At 41.5% G+C, this 24,176-nt stretch overlaps 1 protein-coding gene across 4 annotated transcripts in view; it reads right to left on the bottom strand.

The window, feature by feature from the left end:
- The window catches only part of LOC111594258 (nucleolysin TIA-1), an 83,598-nt gene extending 65,733 nt beyond the window's left edge, over nt 1-17,865 (bottom strand). The window contains exons 1-2 of one of the 4 annotated variants that reach the window (XM_023307481.2): nt 17,842-17,865; nt 15,961-16,937 (exon numbers count right to left, since the gene is read on the bottom strand). In XM_023307481.2, coding sequence (XP_023163249.2) covers nt 15,961-16,255 — 295 coding nt within the window. In that variant the 5' untranslated portion in view covers nt 16,256-16,937; nt 17,842-17,865. Of the gene's footprint in view, nt 1-15,960; nt 16,938-17,659 lie in introns of all 4 variants that reach the window. The other 3 variants (XM_023307480.2, XM_023307479.2, XM_023307482.2) reach the window with 3 other exon arrangements.
- Nucleotides 17,866-24,176: the final 6,311 nt, after the last annotated feature.

A 24,176-nucleotide genomic window follows, 5' to 3' on the forward strand; every position in this document is an offset into this window, starting at 1 on the left:
ATGACCCAAAATAGAAATAGTTGTCATGGAATCATCAATTCAAACCCGAATCTTGACGTTATTAACAACAAATTCTGGAATCTTCAATTTATTGTATGTAACCTTTACCAATTTTCAATTTATTTTCACGCATCTCAGTTGCAATTAGTTTACATATATACTTATCTTTTGGTCAAGTCCGACTTATATTTTTAACTAAAACTCAGCCTGGCCGAATGAAGCTTACATTTATTTAATATGCAAAGTCCTAGCTGGATTTTAACGATTAATTGAAATGGTTTACAATTCAATTGTTCGTTCATCTTTAGTATACTTGATAGTGTTAGCATTTGCTTTTATATAAAATCAAATACTAAATACAAATAGGTAAGGCCTATCCAAGTTTTCTACTACGGCGCGAAGCTAATTAGTGAATTGTTTAAGATAAATAAAGAATATATAGAAAATGTCAAAAGTTGTGAAACACTTAGCTCGGATGAAATTTATAAAACGAGTTCAGGGAACAGTGCAAAGTTTATACAATCTTCGGCAATGGTAAATGGAAATGGAAATGGAAATGGAGATGGAAATGGAAAAGAGGAAACAAAAACCTAAACGAAGCAAGGGAGAAGGGCCAGCAGTGGGGGAGGTGTAAATCGCTGAGTTATGTATTAATAAAAAGCATGCGATAGAGAAGACAAAGCCTGAAAGGAAAGAAAGAAGAAATTGCTGGGGAAAGGCGTCGAAAATGTTGAGTTGAGGCCACATTACGAAATCCTTCTTGCATTATCCTGTTTGTAGATTAAAATGAACTATTGCAAGGCAACAATAACAACAATTCTGTTAGCAACAACAAGCACATCGACAACGGCAACGACAACGACAACGACACTGAACAATGGCAACGGCAATCATAATACAAGCAAACGATAAGCAACACGAACGTGCGCAGCCAACAAAGCGAAGGCGAGAGACAAGCGCCAAAGAAGAGGCGAATGAATGAAAGAAGCTCCAAAAAAAGAAGGAAATGTATATATAGTACGAATATACTATATATATCTATATGTATTTGAGTAGAAAGCTAAAAGAGAGTCTGGGAAAGACGACAGCAACAGTAGCTAGCAGAAACATCAACAGCAACAACAACAATAATAATAATGCCTGGGATAATAATAAGAATTAAGCAAGAAAACACATCGCAGACACGGGTAGACAGGCCTTTACATTGAATTTGGGTTTGAGTTGGGATTGGACTCGTGTTGCTAGTAGCTCGGGCAAAAAAGCAGAGCACAACACACGGCTTCCGTTTCCGCAGCCATTTTCGTGGGGATTTATTAGTTTTTGCTCGTTAGAACTGCGCACAGCTGCCGTGCCTGAAGTGTTTAAGCGAGAGGGACCCATAGTCCAGCGACGGCGACGGCGACGGCAACGGCAACGGCAACGAGTCGACTTCATAAACCAACAAAAATTAACACCCTGTGCAAAGATGGAGCAACATCGACCGAATGACGTTGAGAACGAACGAGCGAGCGTCTAAAACACATAAGCTGCTTGTTTATAGTTACAGCTTATGCTACCAGGCAGGCCAATCCCCTACAGTTCACTCTCCCCTACACACACACACACACGCACACACGCACACAGAGTGGAAAGCATTTTCTTTTGATAAAACTGCAGCAGCAGTTAAGGCAGCTTCTGTTGCTGATGTGCATCAAAGTGAGAATGATTGATTCAATTTTAAAGTTGTGTAAGAGTGTGCGACTGCATGTGTGTGCGTATGTGTATGTGTGTGTGTGTGTACGTGAATGAGTGTGCTATTTTTAAGCAGCAGTTGACTGCTATGTGCTTTAACAAATAATCCCGAGCAGCGTCCATTCATTTTAGTGAATCTGTGGGCGGTGGGGCCATGATGGAGCACGGTCAGCTCGCATTTGCTGACTGACTTTTCCGAGCGCCACCTCAGCAACTAATGCGAGAAATAATTACAAAAGTGAATTTATGTTCTTGCAGCGATAACAAATGCTTTTTAGCACCGATTCCCCACCTTCGCTATCCAAAACCCATAATTTTTCGCTGCTCACTAAAACACTATTTATTTATTATGTTTCCTCTTATTTCAGTTGGGTTTGGCAGGGGCAAATCAGAGCTCGCGTAAGTTTTCCAAATAATACGAACGACTGTGAATGCATGCAGAACCTTAGCTCTGAGCTAGGGTGCGTGTGTGTGTGTGTGTTTGCATTCACATCAACATGTGGCACACTCAGAATGGCTCGTTTCGCCCAAGCTTAAGTTTCTTCATCAACTTTTGCCACATCACAGATTAAAATTTAACTTTTTGGCATCGCTCCGACTTAACTCCGACATCTCTGACTTAGCTTAATGTTTGCGCATGTGTCTGAGTGTGTGTGTGTTTCTGATAGGCGGAAGGCGTGGCTGTGTTTTGTGGATTAAGCTGAGTGACTTTCAAATTAGTGCATGCGCTTTGAAGTTCATTAGCAAGGGTAAAAGTTATCAGAGTGATGCATGGCTGATGTTCTTGTTTCTTTTCAGCTCCATGGTACAAGCCAACACTTGTGCAATTCATTAGACACTTTGCAGATTTCAACTATGCATTGGTCTTTGCAGCTGCGTCATGAAACTCTTCTGAACTGATTGAAAGTGAAATGCAGATGCACCTCACACGATGCATTGAACAGTAGACTCAATGTATATCAGATGGAGGCAGACAGGAATGAAATGAATGAACTGTTGCTGCTCTTCAAGCAATTCACTAATTAAATAAAGCAACCTCTCTGAAACTTTGCTAGGAATAACCTTAGTGAATGCAGTAGTATTATATTTAAAAGATATGGCCATGCCGTGTGGAATCGCACCTATGATTCAATATTTTCATTTGATTCACTTTTATTCTCCAAACTATCAACTTCAAACAGTTTTTCTTGTGCACTCTTCTTTTGCAAAAGCAATCACTTAAGCCGCACAAGAAGTAAAAAATGAAATATTTTTAAGTGGGCAAACACGGCTAAGACAATCGATGCTCCCATCGCAGTTCTTTAATTGCCTTCTATTGATACTTGAGCGCCACATAATCGTCCTAATTACTTTGCAAACTAACTTTAATTGGGCAACGGTGAACGAGATAAAGGCGCCACTTATACAGCGCCGGCAAAGATTCGAAAGGCACTTGCATGTCTGGCCGCCATTTGGGACAGCCGGGGAATGCCGCGGGATGGGCGAGTGTGGGCGGATGTGGCAAATGCAGTTAGCCACGTCTCTTTTCCTGAAGTCTGGCAGCGCTTAGCGCGGCGTCTCAATAAATAATAAAATAATAATAATCCAATCATATCGTTACATCCGCGAACGGCGCTCAGTCATCAACTGCAGATGCTCGTTGGCAGGGCTTCCTGCCGGCTGCTGTCTGCCGTCGTCTCGAACCGTTCCCACAGCTCTGCGGAAATTGCATCACAAGACAAGAAGTGTTTAAGGGCTGGCCGGGGGCCGGACTGGACGGGCTGGGTTGCGGCTAAGCAGCTTTAAGCCGCATCATCGAATGCAGCACTGCCAACACAACACCAACAACAGAAGATTTATTGTCCTGTGCAGGCGTTGCTTTTGTTTTGGCCATTTAACTCAGCCATGAACAGTGCTCGTTGCTTGCACTTAAGCACCTGCCAGGTCGCGCATAAGCCGTGCTGTCTGCTTTCAATTTGAAGGCAGCCACTTGAGTGGGCTGACTTCGCTGGCCTAGCTCAACTTTTCGACTGCATGTCAAAATATTTAAGCATAAGTTGCCAAGGATCCAGTGAGGCGCTGGCGCAAAAGCCAGCAGCAGCTCCTGTATGCCACAATGACTTGCACTGGAGCTAATTGACAAGCGAGCCACACTAGCTGGTTTCACTTCTTCATTTGTTCCATTTACATGTGAGCACAAGTCTAGCTGCGAGTGGTCCCAGCCCCTGCTGATTAAGCCCAATTGCCTACCGAGCCATTTTGGATAGCGATCGACTCAGCCCTGCCATTACTTATTTATTCACGCCAATGGGAAATATCAGATTTACGAATGTAGTAGCAAAGTCTGGCCAAATTGCAGCGCTGCTGCCTGCACTCCCTGTTATGCCTGGCGTTAGCCAATTCCCAAAGCGCTCCCTGGCTTAAATCTCATTTGGAAGGCGCTGCTGATTTGTCAACGCTCAGTGCGCCGCCTCTGATAATGGCCTAGCTTTCGACGATTTCCTTCCTACGAGTGTTTTTTTTTCAGCGGAAAGGTGAAAATTGCAAATTACATCAAAGTAAATAAACAACGAACGACATAGACCTACGTCTACGACGTACTTAGTGCTCCGAGGTTGTCGTAAGGAAGCAGCAGCTAAGGCCAAATTGAATTCGGCAATGTTGCTGTGCCACGCCCCCCTTCGCTTGCTGCTTGTCACCAGAGACGGGGCTTTCATTTCAAAGAAATTGTCATGACAAATTGAAACAATTTCTTTGGCTTTTGTGGCTTGCCAGCAACGAAACCCGAACATTTTGTGCAATAAATTAAAAAATTTGCTTACAAACCTCGAGCTGCCAGCATTTGTGGATAGCGAGCGAGGGCGGCCCGGCTTCCTTCTGGCATTTGGCATTTGTTTGCCATTTAATGGAGCGTGTGGTTTTGCTCTAGCACAAAAATTGTAAATTGAGTGATTCCTGATACAAATGTGTGTAGGCCGAGGCAGCCGGCAGACTTATGTGTTTAATTGAATTCCTCGGTTCTGTTTGACAAATGCAAAATTCTTAAGCGTAGCCAGAACATGTGGTCTACAATACTTGCACAGCAGCTGCAGGCTGGCCTGATGAAAATATCACAACTTGTTTCAATTAGAAATGCTCTTCAAAGTTAAGAAAAGAAAAGAAATTATGTTTCGTCTTAGTTGCAGTCGAATTTGTTCAAATTTGTTCGTTCTTTATATTATATGAAAAATTATCAATGTCCAAAGTATGCGAAGCACTACTAAAGCCGAAAGCATATTTGCTTTGCCTTGCATTTATTGCTTGAATCACGAGTCAACAATCAATTCGAAAACTAAATTTTGACACATTCGTGGGAATATACGCCGAAGATAAAGCTGAAGCAGAAACACTTGTCAACGCAAATGTCTCAACTTGAGCCACAAGTTCCCCAAGCTCCGTCGCAACGACCAGTCACAATGTCTCTGCTTTCCATTGCCAAGGCAATGCACAGAATTTCAAGAATGTCGCCGTGGACAGGCGAAGACAGTGCAGCGGGACGAGGGGCGGCAGACGAAGCACAAATGGCAGACGAAACGAGACCAAAAACAGGCAAAGAAATGGCAAAACATTTAATGTAAACGTTTTGTCGACAAATGTCAAATGACCATTCGGATCGGTCAGGGGCTCGGCCGAAAACAAAACACACAAAAGGCGCGTCGAGGCTGCGAGGGTCAGCAAAGTCGGAGACAAAAGCCAAAATAAGATGCGGCCAAAGAACACCTCAAATTAATTCGATTTTATGCTCCACTCCACTCCGAAGGTAAACAACTAGCCAACTGGCCAACTGGCCGACTGGCCGACTGGCCGACTGCCACAAGGTTTGGCTAAGCAGATTAAGCAGCAAAATCAATGACAATTTGCTTGACCGACTCGACACATTAGAGCACAAAGCAGTCCCTGCCAGCTAACAAGTTCATTTCATTACGATTACGAAAATGGTCTAATTAAATGTTAATGAGATTCGCAATGTCGCCAAAGACGACTGTGGCAGCCGGCAGACCCAGGACAAACTAAATCTGATGTGATTACAAGCTTTATGAAAAATATAAAAATATATATTTGTGGCCCTTCTGGGTTTGGCAGGACTTACCTGTAAATAAAATGTGCTCAAATGTTATAAAATGTTATTTAAAAATAGCTGCGCGCAGCGAGGCACACAAGCTTTCATTAACCGCATTCAGGAGGCATTAAAAGTGACGACGGGATATCAATTGCGCCTTCTTTTTGCGTCACCCATAAACACGGACAGGGAAAACGAGAGTGGGTGGGTGTGTGTGTGTGTGGAAGAGAGTGAGAAAAGTGGACGCTGGGTAAATAGAAAAATATGAAGCACGAAAATTAAAAAGTCTGCCAGCGCCAGGTCATTAAAATGAAAATCTTGCGACGGCATCGAAAGTACAGAAATTCCCCAGCGGACGCCTCGTTCGCTGCCTTCTTGCAACATTATGATCAACATCAACACGCACACACATGGCGTGTGTGTGTGTGTGTGTGCTGAAATAATTTTTATGATTATTTCTTCCTTCCGCTGGCTTTTATGCTGCCCCGCTTCATGTCGCTCCTGCAGCGTCTAAAAGTATGTGTGCGCATTTGGCAGCCGCGTTTCTGGTGCGCTTTTCTATTTTCTCGGTCGCAATTTAAGTGCGCCGTAGCCGTAGCCACAGCCACAGCCGAAGCCAGAGCCAAACTGCTGCTGTCCCAGCGCGGAGGCAGACCAGATAAGCACAAAGGAAATAAGCATTATGTTCTTTGAGCAGCGCCCATTGCAATGATCTTCCAAGCATTAGCTATGAGCGAGCCATTGCTCTAAGCTGAGCATGCAGCCTGCTACAGTGGGCGAATGTGAATTCTCATTGAACTTTTTTGAAAATAAACATCTCGAAGCAAACGCTGTTTTCCTCTTTCCTTATGCAATCTATAGTACGTTTTCATTTAAGATTTAAATTAATTTGAGTGTCTCAGAATATTTGCTCCTTTTAAAGAGTTTTGTGCCACTGTGCGAGATTTTTCCTTGGCTGCGTCGCTGTTTTTTTCTTTTTGTTAGCAACTGGCAACGATATGGAATTTCTTGGATTAAATGTTATGTTGGCATTATATTTCTTTCTCTTTACGCCCACCAATGTCTGGCGTGGCCATGTCCGTGTACATTAATATCTATGCATGTGTGTGCATGAGTGTATGTGCGTGTGTGTGTGTGTGTTTGTGTGTTTTGGTTACTGTAAGTAACGCATGCTGTGTCTTAATGTCTTCTTCATGGTCTCTAGCTCTGCTTTCAATGTTGTTGTTCTTTTCCGGCTGCTCGCCTCGCAGCTGCACTAATAGTGGCTGCCAGCGCCGCACCAAACGTAGACTTTGACTTTCTGGAGCGGCAAAAATAGAGCAGAGAGTTAAGTAAATAATGCCAACACATGTAATACATCAAGCCGAAGGATGTGCGTGTGCTGCGTGGGTGTTGCTGTTGTGCTCTTGATTATTTATGATTCTTGTGGTAGGCAGTCTTTGTAGTCAATTTGTATTGCCCGCTCGGGGTAGAGCGCGTTTGCATTTCAAGGGTGTTTATATCTTATTTTGACAGTTGAGCAGATATTTCATTTAATTTAATTTTGTTTAGCTCGCAGACGCCGAGCAAAAGCACAAGCAGCTAAGCAGGCAAGCTCCCAGCAGGGTCCTGCAGGGTGTAGGGTGCTGGGTGCAGATGCATGTAGCATCATTCCAAGTGCATAGAGAAGAAAATATAATAATATTAAAGCGTTTTTTTGCGACATAGAACTAAGCACTTGTAAATCCCCTCAGAGGATGTGCCGTCAAGTTAGTCTCAAACACAAACACACGCACACATGCACACATTCACACACACCGAGGAGTGTGTGGTGCTCGTTGCACTTATCCGCAAGCAAACACTAGCGAGCGCTCCCGCCTGGATCTAGTATGCGTGTGTGTGGGCAAACTCATAGGAACTTATGCATAAGTGACATTAAGAAAAAGCTCTTCAAATGCAAGAAGAAAAACACTTTGGCAGGACGCTGTGCTGCCTGTGCTGCCGCTAAGGAAAATGGCAAAACCGAGCAAAGTAAAAGTTTAGCCAGCTGAAAGCCAAAAAAGAACGATGAAGAAAAATAAGGCAAGCCAACCAAATGAACGCAAAGTTTCGGCACCCATCCTCGTGAACGGAATTAGGGATATGGCTGCGTCCCCGCTTCCACGCAGCCAAGGATATGCAATCATCATGCGGATTTCCATAAGCAGCCGGCAGTCGGCAGCCAGCGAAAGCAAATGGAATATCTAGCCATAGCAGCAGCAGCAGCTCATACAAAGAAAGCGCAAAGAAGCCAGGCAGGAAGTGCATGTGGTACACACAGAAATACACCGAGAACGAGCAGAACAAGATACTGAACGTGAGACGCCAGCTGCCAAGCCCTCTGGTAAGCTGCTCTGCGCAACTGGCTTAGCTCAATTTCCCTTTTCAACTATTCTCAATGGCGCTTCCGGCATCGTTTTGACTTTGACCCCGCTCTCCGCTTTCCGCTTTCCTCTAGCCAAATGTTTGTGCATTCCTCTGTTGCCCAGTTCAAAAAAACTGATTGCTTCGCTTGGCGTACCTATTGACACAAGCACAATTCTAACTTCCCATCGCAAATCCAGCACCTTGGACCATCGACGTTTATTTGGCATTGTGTAAAGTTTGCTTTTTTAGTGGGAGCGAGCTCTTAAAGAACTTGCCCAAAAGGGATCACCCCTTGGGCTTGCAGCAAACTTTCAAATTAGCTGCTGTGGCAAGAGACATTATTCCTAACATAAGTTCTCGAGTTCCAGATAGCTTTACAAGCATTAAATTAGCTGCATTTGGATTGATCAATGCAAACTAACAGCTGGACATCAGATCAAGTTTATGACTTTACTGAAAAGCCAATCTTTCGTAAACTGTTTCATTGATTTTTTTTCACAGTTAAAGCTGGCAATCAAAGCAATCCTACGCTCAAAATCTTGCAATATCTGAACAGTTAATAAGTTGGCAAGCACGCAGCATGTTGTCCCGCTCGGTGCCACAAAATCATTGCGCATTTCGTAGTTTCGTAGGCAACCACTCAATGACCAGTGCCAGCAGCAGGCTAGCTAGCACACAGGCAGCACTCAGACACTTGTCACTGTATATTGATTCAATGATTGGGATTTGTGTGATCCTTTTTAAAGCACGAAAATTTGCTGCCGCTTGCTTGTAGTTTTCGCAACTGCCTCACGCCCACAACAGTGGCTCTACTGCCACCCACAGGGCCTGTTGACCCGTGGGTCGTTGTATTTCTGCTTCGTTTTTTTTTTTTTTTTTTTTTGAGTGTTGCCTTTTTGCTGTGTTTGTTATTTGTTTGTTTGCTTTTTGTCGAGCTTTTGACTGTTTGCTTTGCGCTGCTTTAACGCTATTTTTGCTTTGTTTTGTTTTGTTACGCTTTCCTTTTTTGTGTTTTCTTTTTTTACATTTGGCTTCTCTTGTTTTGCCTGGCTTTGGCAGCTTCGGCCCAGAGACTCAGACTCTGTTGCTGGCCACCCCCGCAACGAGCTGTGCTCTGGTTTGTTGGGGTTTTTTTGGGCCGTAAATTTATGCTAACAGTTCTCCATTGAAAATGCATAAATTTATGTGTTTACACTATGTGCAGGCATTCGTTTGGCCAGGCCAGGGTACAGGGGGCGTCACACATGTGTTTACTTAGCACTTTTTATGGCCTGCGTCCATGTCCTCGGCTGGACACTCTATAGTCCATAGTCTATAGTCCATTCTCCATACTCCTAGTCCGCAGTCCGTAGTCTATCGTCCATGCAGCATGTTTTATTTACCTACTCTTTGCTTTTATTTTGAAATATATTTTATTCTTATTTATTTTCTGTTGGCTAGTGTTTAAGCATGAGCTGTTGCCCCCCGAAACTACATATTTGGATATTCATAAATTATTATTTGCATAAAACTGTTGTATGCATTGTTGCCGTTTGCTGTGCGTTTTGTTGATCCTGTAAAATGTAGCAACAGCCCATTAAACTCGGCTTGCGTCCAGGCATTCTGTTTTTTTATCGGTCGATCTCACATGGCCAGTGCTCAAAGACTACTCTAAAATTCCATCAGCGCCAGCCAAATGACTTTATGGTAAAGCCAAGAAAAGGCATAAAACCCCAAATGAGAAAAAGGTGAACAATGTGCTCGTACAGGGTTAAGTAAAAAACTGCACACGTAGCCGGAAAGGCTGCCTCTGTCAGTATCGATGCATTTAAACGTGCCAAAGTTAGCGGCGAAAGCATAGGCTTAGGGGCGGGAAAGGGGCAATAGTCTGCACCGCACATAAATACGAAATAAAAGCCATTTGAATGGCAGGCGACACTCAAAATCGATACATACAGTCCAAGGAGTGAGTGGGCTGCGAGAGTGCAAAATGTAAATGGAATCGGACTCTCAAATGTTGTGTTTGTCGAATGGGCAGCAGTAAAAGAGATGGCCATTTAAGATGGCCTGCCTGCCTGCTGCTGCGCTGTCGCTTAAGCGGTATGGAGCACGTCGCTGTATCGTTGTTGTGCCATGAAATGGATGCCCAACTTAAGTGGTCACCCTTTTTTGGCGTTAATGAAAAATGCATGAAATTTAAATAGTGCCAAACTGTTGACCAGGCCCACACATCCACGCACATGCCACGTGCCCCTGCCACTAGGTGGGCGCTCAGTCAGTTTTGATGTGGGTGATGCCAAGAGCTCGAATGCCAACAGAAGACAAAGGGATAAGCGGCGGACTACGGACATTGAACAACGAACAAGGGGCAAGGGACAAGGGATGTCAAGTGCAGCGATGCCAATGTCTGAATTTTGAAAATTGAGTTCCTGTCGCTTCGGTTGTTGACTGTGAAAAACATTTTGCAGGCGGCCAAATGTCGATGGCGCGAATTCGAGCCTCATTTTCTATGCGAATGCGGGTGCCAAATGTCAATTGAAGTGAACAATAAAATGTTAAAATTTCATTTGCCATTTGGCAGACTGAAATAACCCAAATATTCAAATCGAGGCAACAAAAGTTTTAAACCAAGCGCTTCTGATATATTTGTTTTTCGTCTTTCAATGATGGAGATATAAACTTAACTTGCTAAACTCATTCATCTGGATTCTTTTTACTTTTTAAAATTGATATTAAATTGTCTTACATTTTCTTCTTTTATTATTTTACTTAATTTTCTGATTATATATTATTTATATATTTTGCTTTTTCCTACTTTCGTTCACTTTTTCTCTTTTTATTTTTTACCTTCATTCTCTTTATTCAATTTCTCTCTTTTTCTTTTCTGTTGCTTTCTCTGTGGTCTTGCTTTGCATATCTGTTTCTCTCACTGTACGTGTCTCAGTATTTATTCCTTCATCACTCTCTTGTCTGTTTTTTCTCTCTATCTCTCTCCTTCTCTATCAATCTCGCCCTATCTCTCTCCCCGTCTCCCTGTCTCTCTTTCTGCTCTCTCCCTTTCTATGGGCCCCTCTCTGGCACTCTTTCTCTGTCTCTCTATAGATATCCCTGATTATGTATCTCTCTAACTCTATCTTTGAAATTTTCTCGATGTTTGTTTTTCTCTCTTTCCTTTCGTTCTTCTTCTGTTTTTTTATCTTTGTCTCTGTCGTTTTTCTCTTGAGTTCTTTTTTATATCTGTCTCTCTCTCTGCCGTTCTATTATTTTTTTTTATGCATTTCTCTGTATTTTCATTAGTTTTCTATCCTGTTTTTTATTTAAATATGATTAAAATAGTTCTCTTCCATTGTTTATAAAGTCAGTTATGAAGTCAAGATAACGTTTAGTTCCGCTTGTGTTAACATCTCAACTTATTGGTATTACCAATAATATCTATATATATTTTTAAAAAAATAATGTTGTACATCATATACAGACTTCTCTGTTTTCTAATTATGTATTAAAATTAATATATAATATTCATCATATATACAAATAATATATATGCTCTTATACCGTTATTAATTTTATATACATTCTTCAACTTTATCTCAAAATTATAATCAAATCATTAAGCAAGGATCGTTAATTTCGCAGACGACTTTCGATTGCTTTACTTTTACCTTCTAATTCAATTCCTTAAAGTTTTCATTTGTCATGTTCTGAAATATATTTTATTAGCGAAGGATTCAGTTGAATTAAATGAGGTTCGCTGAAATAGGAAAACCATTTGAGTTCGTAGTACGCAGTCGTGTGATGGAGTTAAGCAAACTCTCTTATTTAACATTTTGTCTTTTCCATACTCTGCATCAAGTGCTTAACTCAACCAGAATTGATTGTGTTCCTTTAAGCAGAGCTGGTCGCAGAGAACAGCTTAAAGAGCCCACATACACATTCACACGCTCAATTGGAATGTAAAGCAAGCCAAGGCTGTTGCCACGCCCATGGCAATGGTATATCGTCCAACGCCCACCAGCAACAGCACCTTTTTTATGCGTTTTCATTTGGCCAACGTAGAAAATATCTTGCCCACGGGGCGTATTAAAATCAATTCATTTAATTTTGATCAAAGCGAAATAAATCTTTGCGCTTTTTGCTTAATTTCCTTCTCGCCGTTTGTTGTTGCTGCTGTTACTACTGCTGTTGTTGTCGAGCAAAACGAACAAAATGAGGAAAATCCACAACAACGGCAGTGAGTAATTTGGCCTCTGTTCCAGAGCTTACGAGACGGGCTGAGTGGGAGGGTCGTTGGCTTGATGGTGGCTGTAAAACGCGGAGTAAGACAAAAAGCGCAAATAACACAGAAATACCGTAAGCGAAATGAGAAATCATTAGTAAGTAAAAAGCTCTCATTCACAAACACACACACAAACTTACACTAATACACACAAAGCTTAAGACACAGCGTGTAAAGTTTTCCTTTTCTTCTACTTATCGACGCCAGCAACGGCAACTGAATTAATTTTTCAATTCGCCAAACGAATTCATTGACTTTTTGTGTTCGCTTGCCTGTGCTTACACACACACTCATACACATACATACAAGCCCACCCATCGCCCTTTCGACATTCACACACTGGCAGCACGTTCGCCAGGGTATTAAAATCCCTTAAACAGATTTCATTTCGAACGCTTTGCGGTCGATAAATGCATTTCACTTTAGTGGCTTTTACACCCACTCGCACTCGCACTCGTTCACACACACACGCTCACACGTGCATATGTGTGGCTGTATTTATGTATCACATTTACCAATGCATACTTTTCGGCGGCTGTTGCCGTTTCGCTTTACCTCTTGCTGTTCTCAACGCTTTTCCAATGATTTGCTGGCAAATTACGTTCAGTTACCGTTGCCGTTGCCGTTGCTGTTCGCTGTGTCCCCTGTCCCGATTGGCTTTGGCTTTTATGCTGCTTTTTCGCCCGCTTTTCGCGCAGAGCCGGGCACAAAATTTTCCAAATTCATTTCCAAAACAAACATGCATCCGTGTGAAGCGGCTGTCATTGCGCTCGCATGCGAGTATGTGTGTGGGTGTGTGTGCGTATGCGTGTGGCAAGTGTTGCCAACCAATTTAAAAGTTTCGCTGGCGCCGTCTCCAGCGGCAAAGCGAAAGTGAAGCACCAGCCTTCCCTTCGGTTATTCACGCCGTTTCGCATGCTGTCAAAGAAACACAACCAAGTGCAATGCGCAGCATAAGAGACTAATGCGGATTACAGTGAAGCTTGCCTTTGAAAGACGGCGACAGCTGCAACTTAAGTGTGTCACACAGCAAGTGTCAATAAACGTATATCTTAAACTTCTTTTTTTATATTTTTGAAAATTGAAATTAAATCTTTAAACTATATCCTTTGAGCTTCTGAGTTTTAATTTTCTGTAATATTTTAGGAATATATTTTCTACGGGTAACACCTCAGCTTAAAATGTCAGGATATTAAGATAAGCCTTAAGAAAACTTTCATGTTATATTCATGTTATATTATTTCATATTTATATATTCATATTTATATTAATTGAATTTATCTTTAAAATTAAAATTAGGTTTCATTAAAAAAGTCTTCAACTTCAAATTGATAACTAATTTATATAATTATTTTCCACAAAGTGTGGAATTCGCAATGCATATGAAAAGTTTGGAGTTTTTAGCGATATTCACTGTAGTTTTTGTAATTGTTGTAAGTGTTGTTGTTGCTTTTCTCGGTTAGTGTCTCTTTCTTTACACAGCAACGTTGGCACTTGTTGGCAACGCTTGGCTCCCGTTGCCACCTGCCACCTGCCACCTGCCACAGCGTGCTGCTGCAACACTTCAAATCTTGGAGTTTGTTTTTGGAGCGTCGCATAGGTGTAACTGCTGTCTGCCACTCGGCTCATGTGTGTGCGTGTCTCTGTGTCGATGTGTTTGCAAGTGCTGCTCGAAAGTTCATGCACCGTACACTGCGGTCCACATTTCTAGGTATGTGTGCGACGTGTACATGTGTTTGTATAAATTTAAATACATTCTGCGAATCTGTCTGTTTGGCTGATTCGCTGTTTGGCTGGGCTGCTGTGATCTGTGCTTGTGCTTTGGCTTTGGCTGTGGCTTGTGGCAAATATATTTGAATTGGTAATGTGCCGCGTGCTCAATTTTCAATTTGCAATCATTTGGAGTCAAAGCTCGAGCAGCGCCAGCCAATGCAGGTCGAGTTTTTCCAGCTCTGCTAATTAGCTCATTGTCCAGTCAATTGTCACCAGAAAGTGCTGTGTGTGGTCGTTTGCGCCAACAAACAATTGGGAATCTTACCCCACAATGCCAACCTCTATAATATCCGACCAGGCGCGGACGGACAAATGAAGTGTCTGTTGCTGTTTTTCCCAGTTCTCAGTTCTCAGTTCTCACTTCTCAGTTATGCTGTCTCGTGTTGTCTAACAATTTGCTCACACTTTTCGTGCTCATCAACAACGCCTCGGCTGTCTGGCAAACTTGCCAGACTCGAGTGTGGCAATTTTCACTTTTTCTGCCATAATTAAATTCATTTTCAAGTTGCTTTCGCTTCCCCGTTGTCTAGGCAAGACGAGCTTAATAATACACCCGGGGCAGACCCTCGTTCTCCTCTACTCTAACTATAAATTTTCCATTTTTCATTTTCATTACAGTTTCAAGTCAGACACACCAAGCCTCTCTGGGCAGGGGCTTCGAACATTTGATTTTCATGCAGCTTCCTGAGCCGTTGTTTCCGAATTAGGACAGGGACTGCGAGTGGGGCATGGACTCCTTGTATACTCGTATAGTTTCTGCCATTAGCAACGTTCGTCCGGCGGTGGGGAGGTGGTGCGCTTTGTTATCAAGTTGTGGCCTAAGTTGTTTTTAAGTTGTAAATCTCCTCGTTTTGTGCAATTTCCCCGGACCAAGGCTCGACACCAAAAATAATTCAGCTCTGGGCTGCTCGCTGTGTGTATCAAATTTTGTATTTGCGGTTGCAAATATGAAAATTGTAACTGATATTTATGCTTGTAATGCCAACGTTTGACATTTAGGCCCACTTGCCATACCATTCCGTATTTCGTATTCCGGACTCTGGCTTGCCGACAATAATTCATTTCAAAATGCGTGTGCAATTCTTGTTATTTCCATGGCATGTGAATATACGAATATACGAATATAGGATTTGGCCCATTCAGGTTACGTTTCCACAAAAATATAGAACAATAAGAGCTGAGAGAGTGTCTGTGAAAATGATGACTTATTGGAATATTCTCAGCTCAGAGTCTCAGCCAGCGGCACTGCCTGTGGTTCTAGCATGAAATGTAATTGAATGTGTTGCTTGGTTGCCTCAGCTTTTAAATCGTCGCTCGCTGGTTGCCCTGGTTGCATACAAATATTCTATAAATTACTTTTATTTCTGTCTGTCTGGCTAGCGGCGTATTCCTATTGTGACCAGCTACAAGTTACAAATGTGGGAAGTTGACACTTGATTGCTTTAGACGACGTCCTCAGCTGCCTACTTACACTATCAAATCTTTTTCACGATATTCATAGCAAAGATATGCATTCTGACATATGTATTAAAACTGGAGAATGCATTCATTTTGGATATAAAAATCTCCTTTTGTATGTCTGTCACTGTCATGAAAAAATTTGCAATTGTCTCAAATATTTTATATAATTTCTGGCATCATGAAAAAATTTGCAAGTGTCTCAAATATTTTATATAATTTCTGACATCAAAGGGTATTCGAGATTTTTGATTAAATTTTGTAGGTTTATTACACTTACCTGGCTTGGAGTTGCTGCCAAGGATCTGCTGTTGATGTTGTTGCTGTGGATTTGCCGATTGCTGTTGCAGCTGTTGCTGCTGCTGCTGCTGCTGTTGGACATGTTGCTGCTGACCATTGTGCTGCAGGTGTGCAGCTGTCACGGATTGCTGTTGCTGAGCGGCAGCGGCTGCTGCGGCAGCTGGATGTATGGCCAGCAACTTCGTTTCCGGTGGCTTATGGGGGCCCATTGTGATCTGCGGGGCCCCCATGGCTATAGTTGGAGCGGGCATCATGAGAGTCGACATGGCCAGCATAATTTGTGAATGAATTTTGGTGTCTTTACTGTCTGCTGTTATTGTTTTTGTGTGGCCAATTGCTCGCTCGCTATGCGCTTTGTTTCTATTGATTTGTTGACCCCGTCGCTGTGTCCTGTGCTCGTGTCCGTGTCCTCTGCTGCAGCTGCTGAACTCTGTGCCAAAGGTCGTGCGTTAGCCTTTGTGCCCCTCGTATCCGCTTCCGTCTCTCGCAAGGATCTTGGACTCGCTCTAACTGACTTCGGGCTATGTTTTATGTGGCTCTATGTATGTCTGCGTATGTGTTTGTGGACTAGTGCTACTGTGTGTGTGTGGGTGTGTGTACTTATGAAATATGCTTGCCGCTCTGTGCAACTTTTCTCCGTATATTTTCACTTTTCGTACTGTGACTTCGTCTTTGCCGCTTGATGGCTCTTCGCCTATGTACTCGATGCTGCGTCTATGTATATGTGTGTGTGTATGTCTGGCCGTGTATGTGTGTCTGTGTTTGTTGTTTTTATATTTTTATAATTTTTGCTCGCTTTTCTTTTGCGTTTCGCTCATGTGTTTGCTCAACCGAAAATTCACGAACACGAGCGCACTTGGCTTGTAATTTTTTTGTTTATTCTTTTTTTTTGTTTTTTTTTTTTTGTTTTTGTTGTTCTTGCTACCGACTTCTTGTCTTTCGTTACGTTACATACGACTGTGAAAATGGGAGATGGGGTTATGTATTTGCCTGCCAGCCAGTAATCGCAAATTACTTTGCCTGCTGCTTATCGGTTTGCAATTTTCGTTTCGTTTCGTTTGGTTTTTATTATTTTTGTGCTGTCTGCAGCAGCAGCAGCAACAGCAGCGGAAATTATAAATATTGCTGTCATATGTGTGCAAGAGACGAGACGACGAGTGCTTCGACTTTAATTTCAATGTTTTGCACACAAAAAGCGGAATTCTTATTCGACTGTGGAGTCGCAGCTCAATGTTGTTTGTAAAGTTTTTAGCAGCAACAAAAAGTGCGCACAGTTTGCAAATAATTTTGCTAGCTGCTGGCTGGTGACTGGTGGCTGCTGGCTGCTGGCTCTGATGAGTTCGCTGTGAACTTTAGAAGTCAGCGAATGTCACTGACTGCAAGCAAAATAATATATAAAGCGCCAGCAAATAAAATCAACAAACATAGCTCAACTTTAATGAATGTCGCCAAAGTTTGCGGCTTGAAAATGGCGAGAAATTGTTTACAGTCTGGCTAAAAGCTGGGAGCCTCTCCTACAATGCTAAAACAGCTGATGCAAATGCGCTGAACGAGCAGCTGGGGACAGGGATCATGACGGATATCAATTGCCTTGCACAAGGTAATCTTTCATAAATGAAATATATAAATTATTAAATGCACAGGATCGCTTAATAAATTATAAAAGCAATTATCATTACTAATTGATGCTGTTCAGATCAGTTTCAAGTAACGCACGAGTCAAGAGACGAGCGCAACGCACACACACTCTTTAGTTAGCTATGCGACTATTCGACTAAACAACTATACGACTTTACGACTTTATCGTCGCTGGCTACCCAAAGAACAGAAAGAACTCAAAGCGTACGGTACGAATTCGTACTAGACCGTTGGGCGACGCTTTTCTTACTGAACGCCAGCAGCGCACGCATTGGCCAAAAATTGGAAGCGCTGCCGCTGCTGCGATGACGCCGACGACGACAGCGGCGGCGCCGCTATCCTGGCCAGAATATGCCAGGCGGACAGCCGCTGCCGCTGCCAGCGAGCGATCCGCATAAGCTGTGGGCTACAGCGATGGCACCGATGAGGACGACGACGACGACGACAACGACGACGACGACGACGACGGCGACGACGACAGCAGCGAGGACGTCGGGATGCGTTTCCCTACATTTCTCTCCGACGACGCGCTACGAGCTGCAGCGAGTACTGTATCGACGAGGACGAGGCTGAGGAGCCGACGCTGCCAATTGCCACAGTCCCCCTATTTGTGTCGCCCAAGCGAACAAGCCCCCAGTAACGCGCTCGTTCATAAAATATTCACGAATTGCTCGCTCTCATTCTCACCAGTGCCATTGCGAGCTGCGCTGCTCTTCTCTCCTCATCGTGCATTCTAATCGTCAACGTCGTCTTGTCGTCATCGTATTCGTGCGCGTTCGCTACTTCGTGGCTGACGCTGCGCTCCCGGCGCCATTTACAATATTCCGTTTCTGTCTCTCTGTGTGTGTGTGAGTGTCGCTCGTCTGTGTAACTTCGTTCTGTTCGCTACTCATTTTCTACTGTGCACCACCATGTCGGGCCACTGCGCCGAATCGCCTAAGAGCTGAGCACAAAACCTATTGAAACGTTCATAAACATTTGAAATTCCATAAAAATAAAAATTATATATGTTTCAAATAACTTTCTTTATTTTTATAAACAGAATTACAATATGTGCAATATTAGCTTAGACTGAATATTTTTTCCTTCATATATATTTAGTTCAGCTAAATTTAGTCATCAATTCCGTTGGATTTGCCATTGAGGACATCATCGAAAATTTCGACTGGCCCTGCCGTTATATGAAATTCCCATTATTTTCTGTGCTCAAATGTTGCAAACTGTTATACTGCACAACGCTTGTTAACTAGTTCTTAAAGCGTACCGCAACTAATTTTGTAAAAATAAAATGCGCTAAAAAATTAGCTTAAAAAGTAATGCAAATTAGATAAATGAATTTTTTTATATATTTTTCTAAGTTCCTTTGTTTTTTTTTATATTTTTCAGTGAACTTACATTTATTTGGATATTTTTTATTGATTCTGGTGAACAACAGAATTTAACTGCTTTTTAATCAATTTTTAGTACTACAAATTAAATATTGTTGCCATATATTCAAGCTCAGAAACATAAAAATAAAATAATGTAAGTTATTTAAGATGAATATAATATTAATTTTTATAAGTTTTTTTGCTAGCTTATTATTGACAGAGCTAATAATATTTTAAAAAATAAAAGTTATAAGAAAGATGCCGTCGATTGCCATCTGTATCTATCTATATCGGCAAAGGAGTCAGGTATAAGTCTTTAGTAACTTAACTGTCCTAAAACACTAACGAGAAGACAGTCCAATCCAATTTGATTTGCCTCCAATAGGATGTATCTAAATAGGATATTCCAAATTTTAAGTAGCATTTGAAACAGTAGGGTTTGATAGTAGGAGCATACGAATATAATCTTTTGCTTTGTGAACACGTATTAAAACTGACGCCTTAGGAAAACTAAGAAAAACAATAAATACTTAGAGCATTAATAAACTGTAAACTATCCACCGCTATAAATTAAAATAATAATTATTTAGCTGTGGTATTTATATTTTTTTGAACACAATTTGTAAATAAATAGTCAAGTTCACATGATTATCTCTAAGGGATTTAATAATAAGGTCAATTACACTTTGAATAATATTTAATTTAATTCATGGAAATAATTTTGCAAGGAATCAACATGGTAAAGTAGCAAGCAGAGGAATCAAAATAGAAATTCACAGCAATAAATATAAATAGTAATTTATTAAAATTTCAAGAAAATCTGTGTCATTTGCATCGTCGAATGCCGATGGTTTAATAAGAGCGAATGTGAATGGCAAAGCAAAGAGTACCTTGTTTGATGGAGAAGTAAATGAAATTCGAGGAACCGAATACAAATGAAAAGGGCTTCAGCTTAGTCAAAAGCAGATTGCAGTGTGGAAACAGAAGGCGGCAGCTTTTTGTGTGTATGCTAATCAGAGGTGAGTGCAACAATAGTGCTGTGGCAACCACATCCAGGGCCACACCCACAAGTCGAAAAGTGAGCACTCATTATCAACGTTTTAAGTCATAATTACTGCGAAGCGTAAATAGTACGTGGAGTGTAGAAGTGAACAGAAACAATAGGAACTAACAACTCATGTTGTTGTGTGTTTGCTTTTGGCGTTGGGGGCAACGGCAGTGGCGACAGTAATGAGCGCTAAGTAAGAAGAATGCAGCGACCAATGGTCGTCATGCAGGGTAGCAGAAAAAAAGGTAGGAAAAACAAGAAAATTACATAATTGCATGCAATTTAGCATGCGACATTATCATTGTCCTGGTTAGCATAAGAGTCAGAGTCATTACAACAAGACACACACACACACACATGCGTATCCACTCGCGCGTGCTTAAAAAATGTGAAAAAAGCCAACGAATTGCAGGAGCTGCTACTGAGAAGACCTGCTGTAAAAGGGAAAAGCTTATGGTAAGCGTATTAGGTGTCTCACAGACTGGAGTCGTGTTGCATATGTTTCAATGCAACAACAACATCAACAACAGCAACAACAACAACAACAAGTGTGCATAATAACAAAAGTGACGTAAACAATGAGAGCCATGCAAGCGCTCGCGAGGCACAGGCGAGCTAAGGGCCATTTTGTCTTTGCAGCCCATAAGGACAGCTCCTTTCACTGGGTGTGTGTGTGTGTGTGTGTTGATGTGTGCAAGCGTCAAGACAATTGCCCTTTAAATTTTTAAAATCACTTTAAATGAAAACAAAAAGTGTATGTCCTGTTGCCGGCTGCTCCGGCTCCGCTCTTTGGCTTTTGTTTTGTGCTCTGGCGCTTGTTAGGTAAATCAGCGTCAAATTGGACTCTGCAGCGTTCGCGTCACAAGCAGCCGCAGCAACAATAATAGCGACAACAACAACAGCAACAACAATAGCTGAGCAAATAACAATGGGCAAGTTAGCTGGGGTGAAGGGTAAAGTTATAACGTGCTTAAGCCTCTTTAACCAAAATGAGTCTAAAAATATCTCTCCGTAATGAAGTGCAAGTGTGTATATGTGTGTGTGTGTGTGTGGGTGTGGGTGTGCGAGTGTTGACATGACTTCTGTGTGTGTCTGCAAAGACAATACAATAGCGTATTGTTTACTACGCCTGTTGTTCTTGTGGCTGAGTCTGCCTCTACTCGCGACTGAGCAGAAAATTAGGGCATTGTTAAGGCAATTAGATATTTCGAGTCTACAGGGCGTATGCGTAATGTACATGAGTGAGAAACAGAGTCTTGCAAGGAATAAGACCCATTGTATGGGCCAGCTATATGAAACCGAATATGTTTAACAAAGACTTAAGAATGATTTGAGTGATTGATTAGCTTTACAGCAGAAGAGATCAGTAGCGCAGCGAGCAGGTAGACCCTCACTAGATGGCTGTAAGTCATGTGCCTTATGCCTTTATGCAAGTGGCACACAGACTCAGACCGGTGGGTCAATAAGTGAAGATGCTGCTGAAGGCGACTTACAGGCAAACGTAACCAATTGACAAAGAGTCAAGTGCGCCAAACGTCTAAAAGACGGTCGCAAAAAGTGTTTAGTATTTGAGAAGAACAGCCGCGCCCCAGGTTGACGACAACATAACGTAGACCGAGTCCTAATGAGGATGCTTTGAACAAATACACCTTTTGGACGGCAGTACTAAGCGCCATCCCAGACAATTTCATCTATCGATGGCGCAGAGCTCGCTTGGTTGGCCGGTCTTGTGCCAGTTATATATCCGGAATCTGCAAATTCGGCTGCTTCGGAGTCGCACTAAATAAATTGATGGCCACATGCTCAAGACGACCCAAAAAGCACAGCCAACGACCACACACACACACACACACTTAGTTATATTTGTTGAGACTGTGCAGTAAAAACGAAATAAGTGAAATATTTATGCACATTTTGGGGCGAGTGCGTCCTGGTAAGGTGCCGCCTAATGGGGGTCACACTCGGCGCTTTAAATGTTTAAATAGGTGTGTCAGATAATGGAAATACATAAGTGCCCAACCAGGGAGTTCAGCTGCTTGATGAGCACCAAAGCCAGTACCTATATACAAGTATATATTCGTATGAACAGGAGCAGCCTCTGACCGCTGAATCCATTTGCCCACTATCTCTCTCTTTCTCTCTGGCTCTCTGGCACTCACATTCCTGGCTTGTTGAAAACTGTGTGGATAAACACTTTGGGCTGCGGCGTGTTTTAGTGTTTTCTGTTTTTTTTATGCGTTGTTTTCCTTGGGCTGCAGTGCGACAATTTCATTTGGTGTTGTTGTTCGGCGACCGCCACAATTTGGCTTTTAACTTGGCTAACGATAATTTGTTTGGCAACTGCCGCCAACGTAATGAATTTTTATGCGCCTTTAATGTATATTACTGAGATATGACCAACGCCAACAATGGCAAGGTCCGTCCCAGCCGCGCCCCCAGCCTGCTGCGCTTAGGGCCAGCTTAGGGTGTTAGCTTTTTGCTATGCTAATTATTAATATTTTTAATTAAAATATGCCCTGACCGCACAGAAAAGCAAAAAATTAATAAAATATAAACAAAAACACATAAACTAACCTTCTCGTTAGGCAAATATAAATACAACACAAATAAACACTGAAAAAGGGTTTCCTACTGTTAGCCAAATCACAAGGAAGCTCGGCTGGCCAACTAAGCAATACTCTTGAAGTCATTAACTTAATTGCCTGCACGACAATTTAATTATTTTTCAACATGATTGTTTAGGTGCACAGCTCATGTTGTCCAAAAACAACATTCGAACAACAAAAATATTATTTTTCTGCTCAGAAATTTGTTTTAATACACCTGATGCAACACTCCACAGTGGCTTACAAATTTCGTAATACCCTCAATAAGGGTAAAAAGAGCCAATGTAAATAGCTGATTAACATTAAAGTTTAATTTCACATTTGCGACGTTGAAGAAACATTTATTCAGTGCGTCGACAGGACTTTTTCATTATTTATTGCAGTCCTCCCATTGTGACTGTGATTCGTGGCTATGAATTATGATGAATGTCTAATCGAAGCCAATGCTTTGTATGACTAATGGGCAATTTAAATATGAGCGTAGTCTGTCTGGGGCTCAACGTACCGCGAAATTGCTTGAAAACGCAAATAGTCTCTTTCTAGTTGCTGTTTCAGAGCTGAAATTATTCAACCGTTTAAGCTAATGACAAGTTTCAATACTTTCAACTCGCTAGTATCTATATACTATAAATATTTTATACATATAGAATATATATATATATTAGAAACGATTACAATAACTACGATACCATATGCCGTTTGATCCATAACAATAATTTGTAGGGGAATACAGTTTGATATCTATACGAGCATGAACAGGGTATTGATGTTCTCCTTCTGACGTCGTCGACTGCGGGAGAGCGTTGACAATGGCAATATACAATGTCATCACGATCGAGTTAAGACAAATCAAAATATTAAACGACAAATACATAAGCGAGTGGTCAAGAATTTGCAAGAAAAGACGTCGCCCTTTGATTTAAGCTAAAGCATATTATTGCATTTCATGGAATATTCAAAAGGTGAAAATGATATTTAATCAATATAATTTTATATTCACATATATAACTATAATTTTCATGAGCTCTCATCACAATTTATTTTTCATATATTATACTCATTAAACCCTTTTGCTTAGACTTAAATAAGAAATGATTATTGCTGTTCAATATTTATATACAGACAATAAATATGGCGTAGCATAGCACACTGTCAACACTCAGCTGTGATCTGGCTTGTCATTCAGTTGACTGAAACACCTGTCGTGTTGCTGCTCCTTAAATAAATTATTTCATTGTCTTTATAATACATTTTCTATTGTTTCGTTCGAGAAATTCGAGCCTAAATAGATAGAAATATAGTTGGTTTTCATGCCTGCCAAACACATGCTCTAGGGATGCATTGTTTAGCCTTAAGTACAACATATTCATTTCAACTATTTTCTATTAATAAAATAAATACAAATTAATTTAAAATCAGATTTATCGAGAAAGTGAATTTTAAATTTTATATAATTGCTATATATAAATAATTGTGTGTAATTTTCACTCTGTTTTGAGCTGCTGCGCGAGTCCTTAATTGATCTTTTACTTTC

Source organism: Drosophila hydei, unplaced genomic scaffold (assembly GCF_003285905.1).
Source record: "Drosophila hydei strain 15085-1641.00,03,60 unplaced genomic scaffold, DhydRS2 tig00000063-arrow-pilon, whole genome shotgun sequence".
In the NCBI taxonomy this organism is placed as follows: Eukaryota; Metazoa; Arthropoda; class Insecta; order Diptera; family Drosophilidae; genus Drosophila; species Drosophila hydei.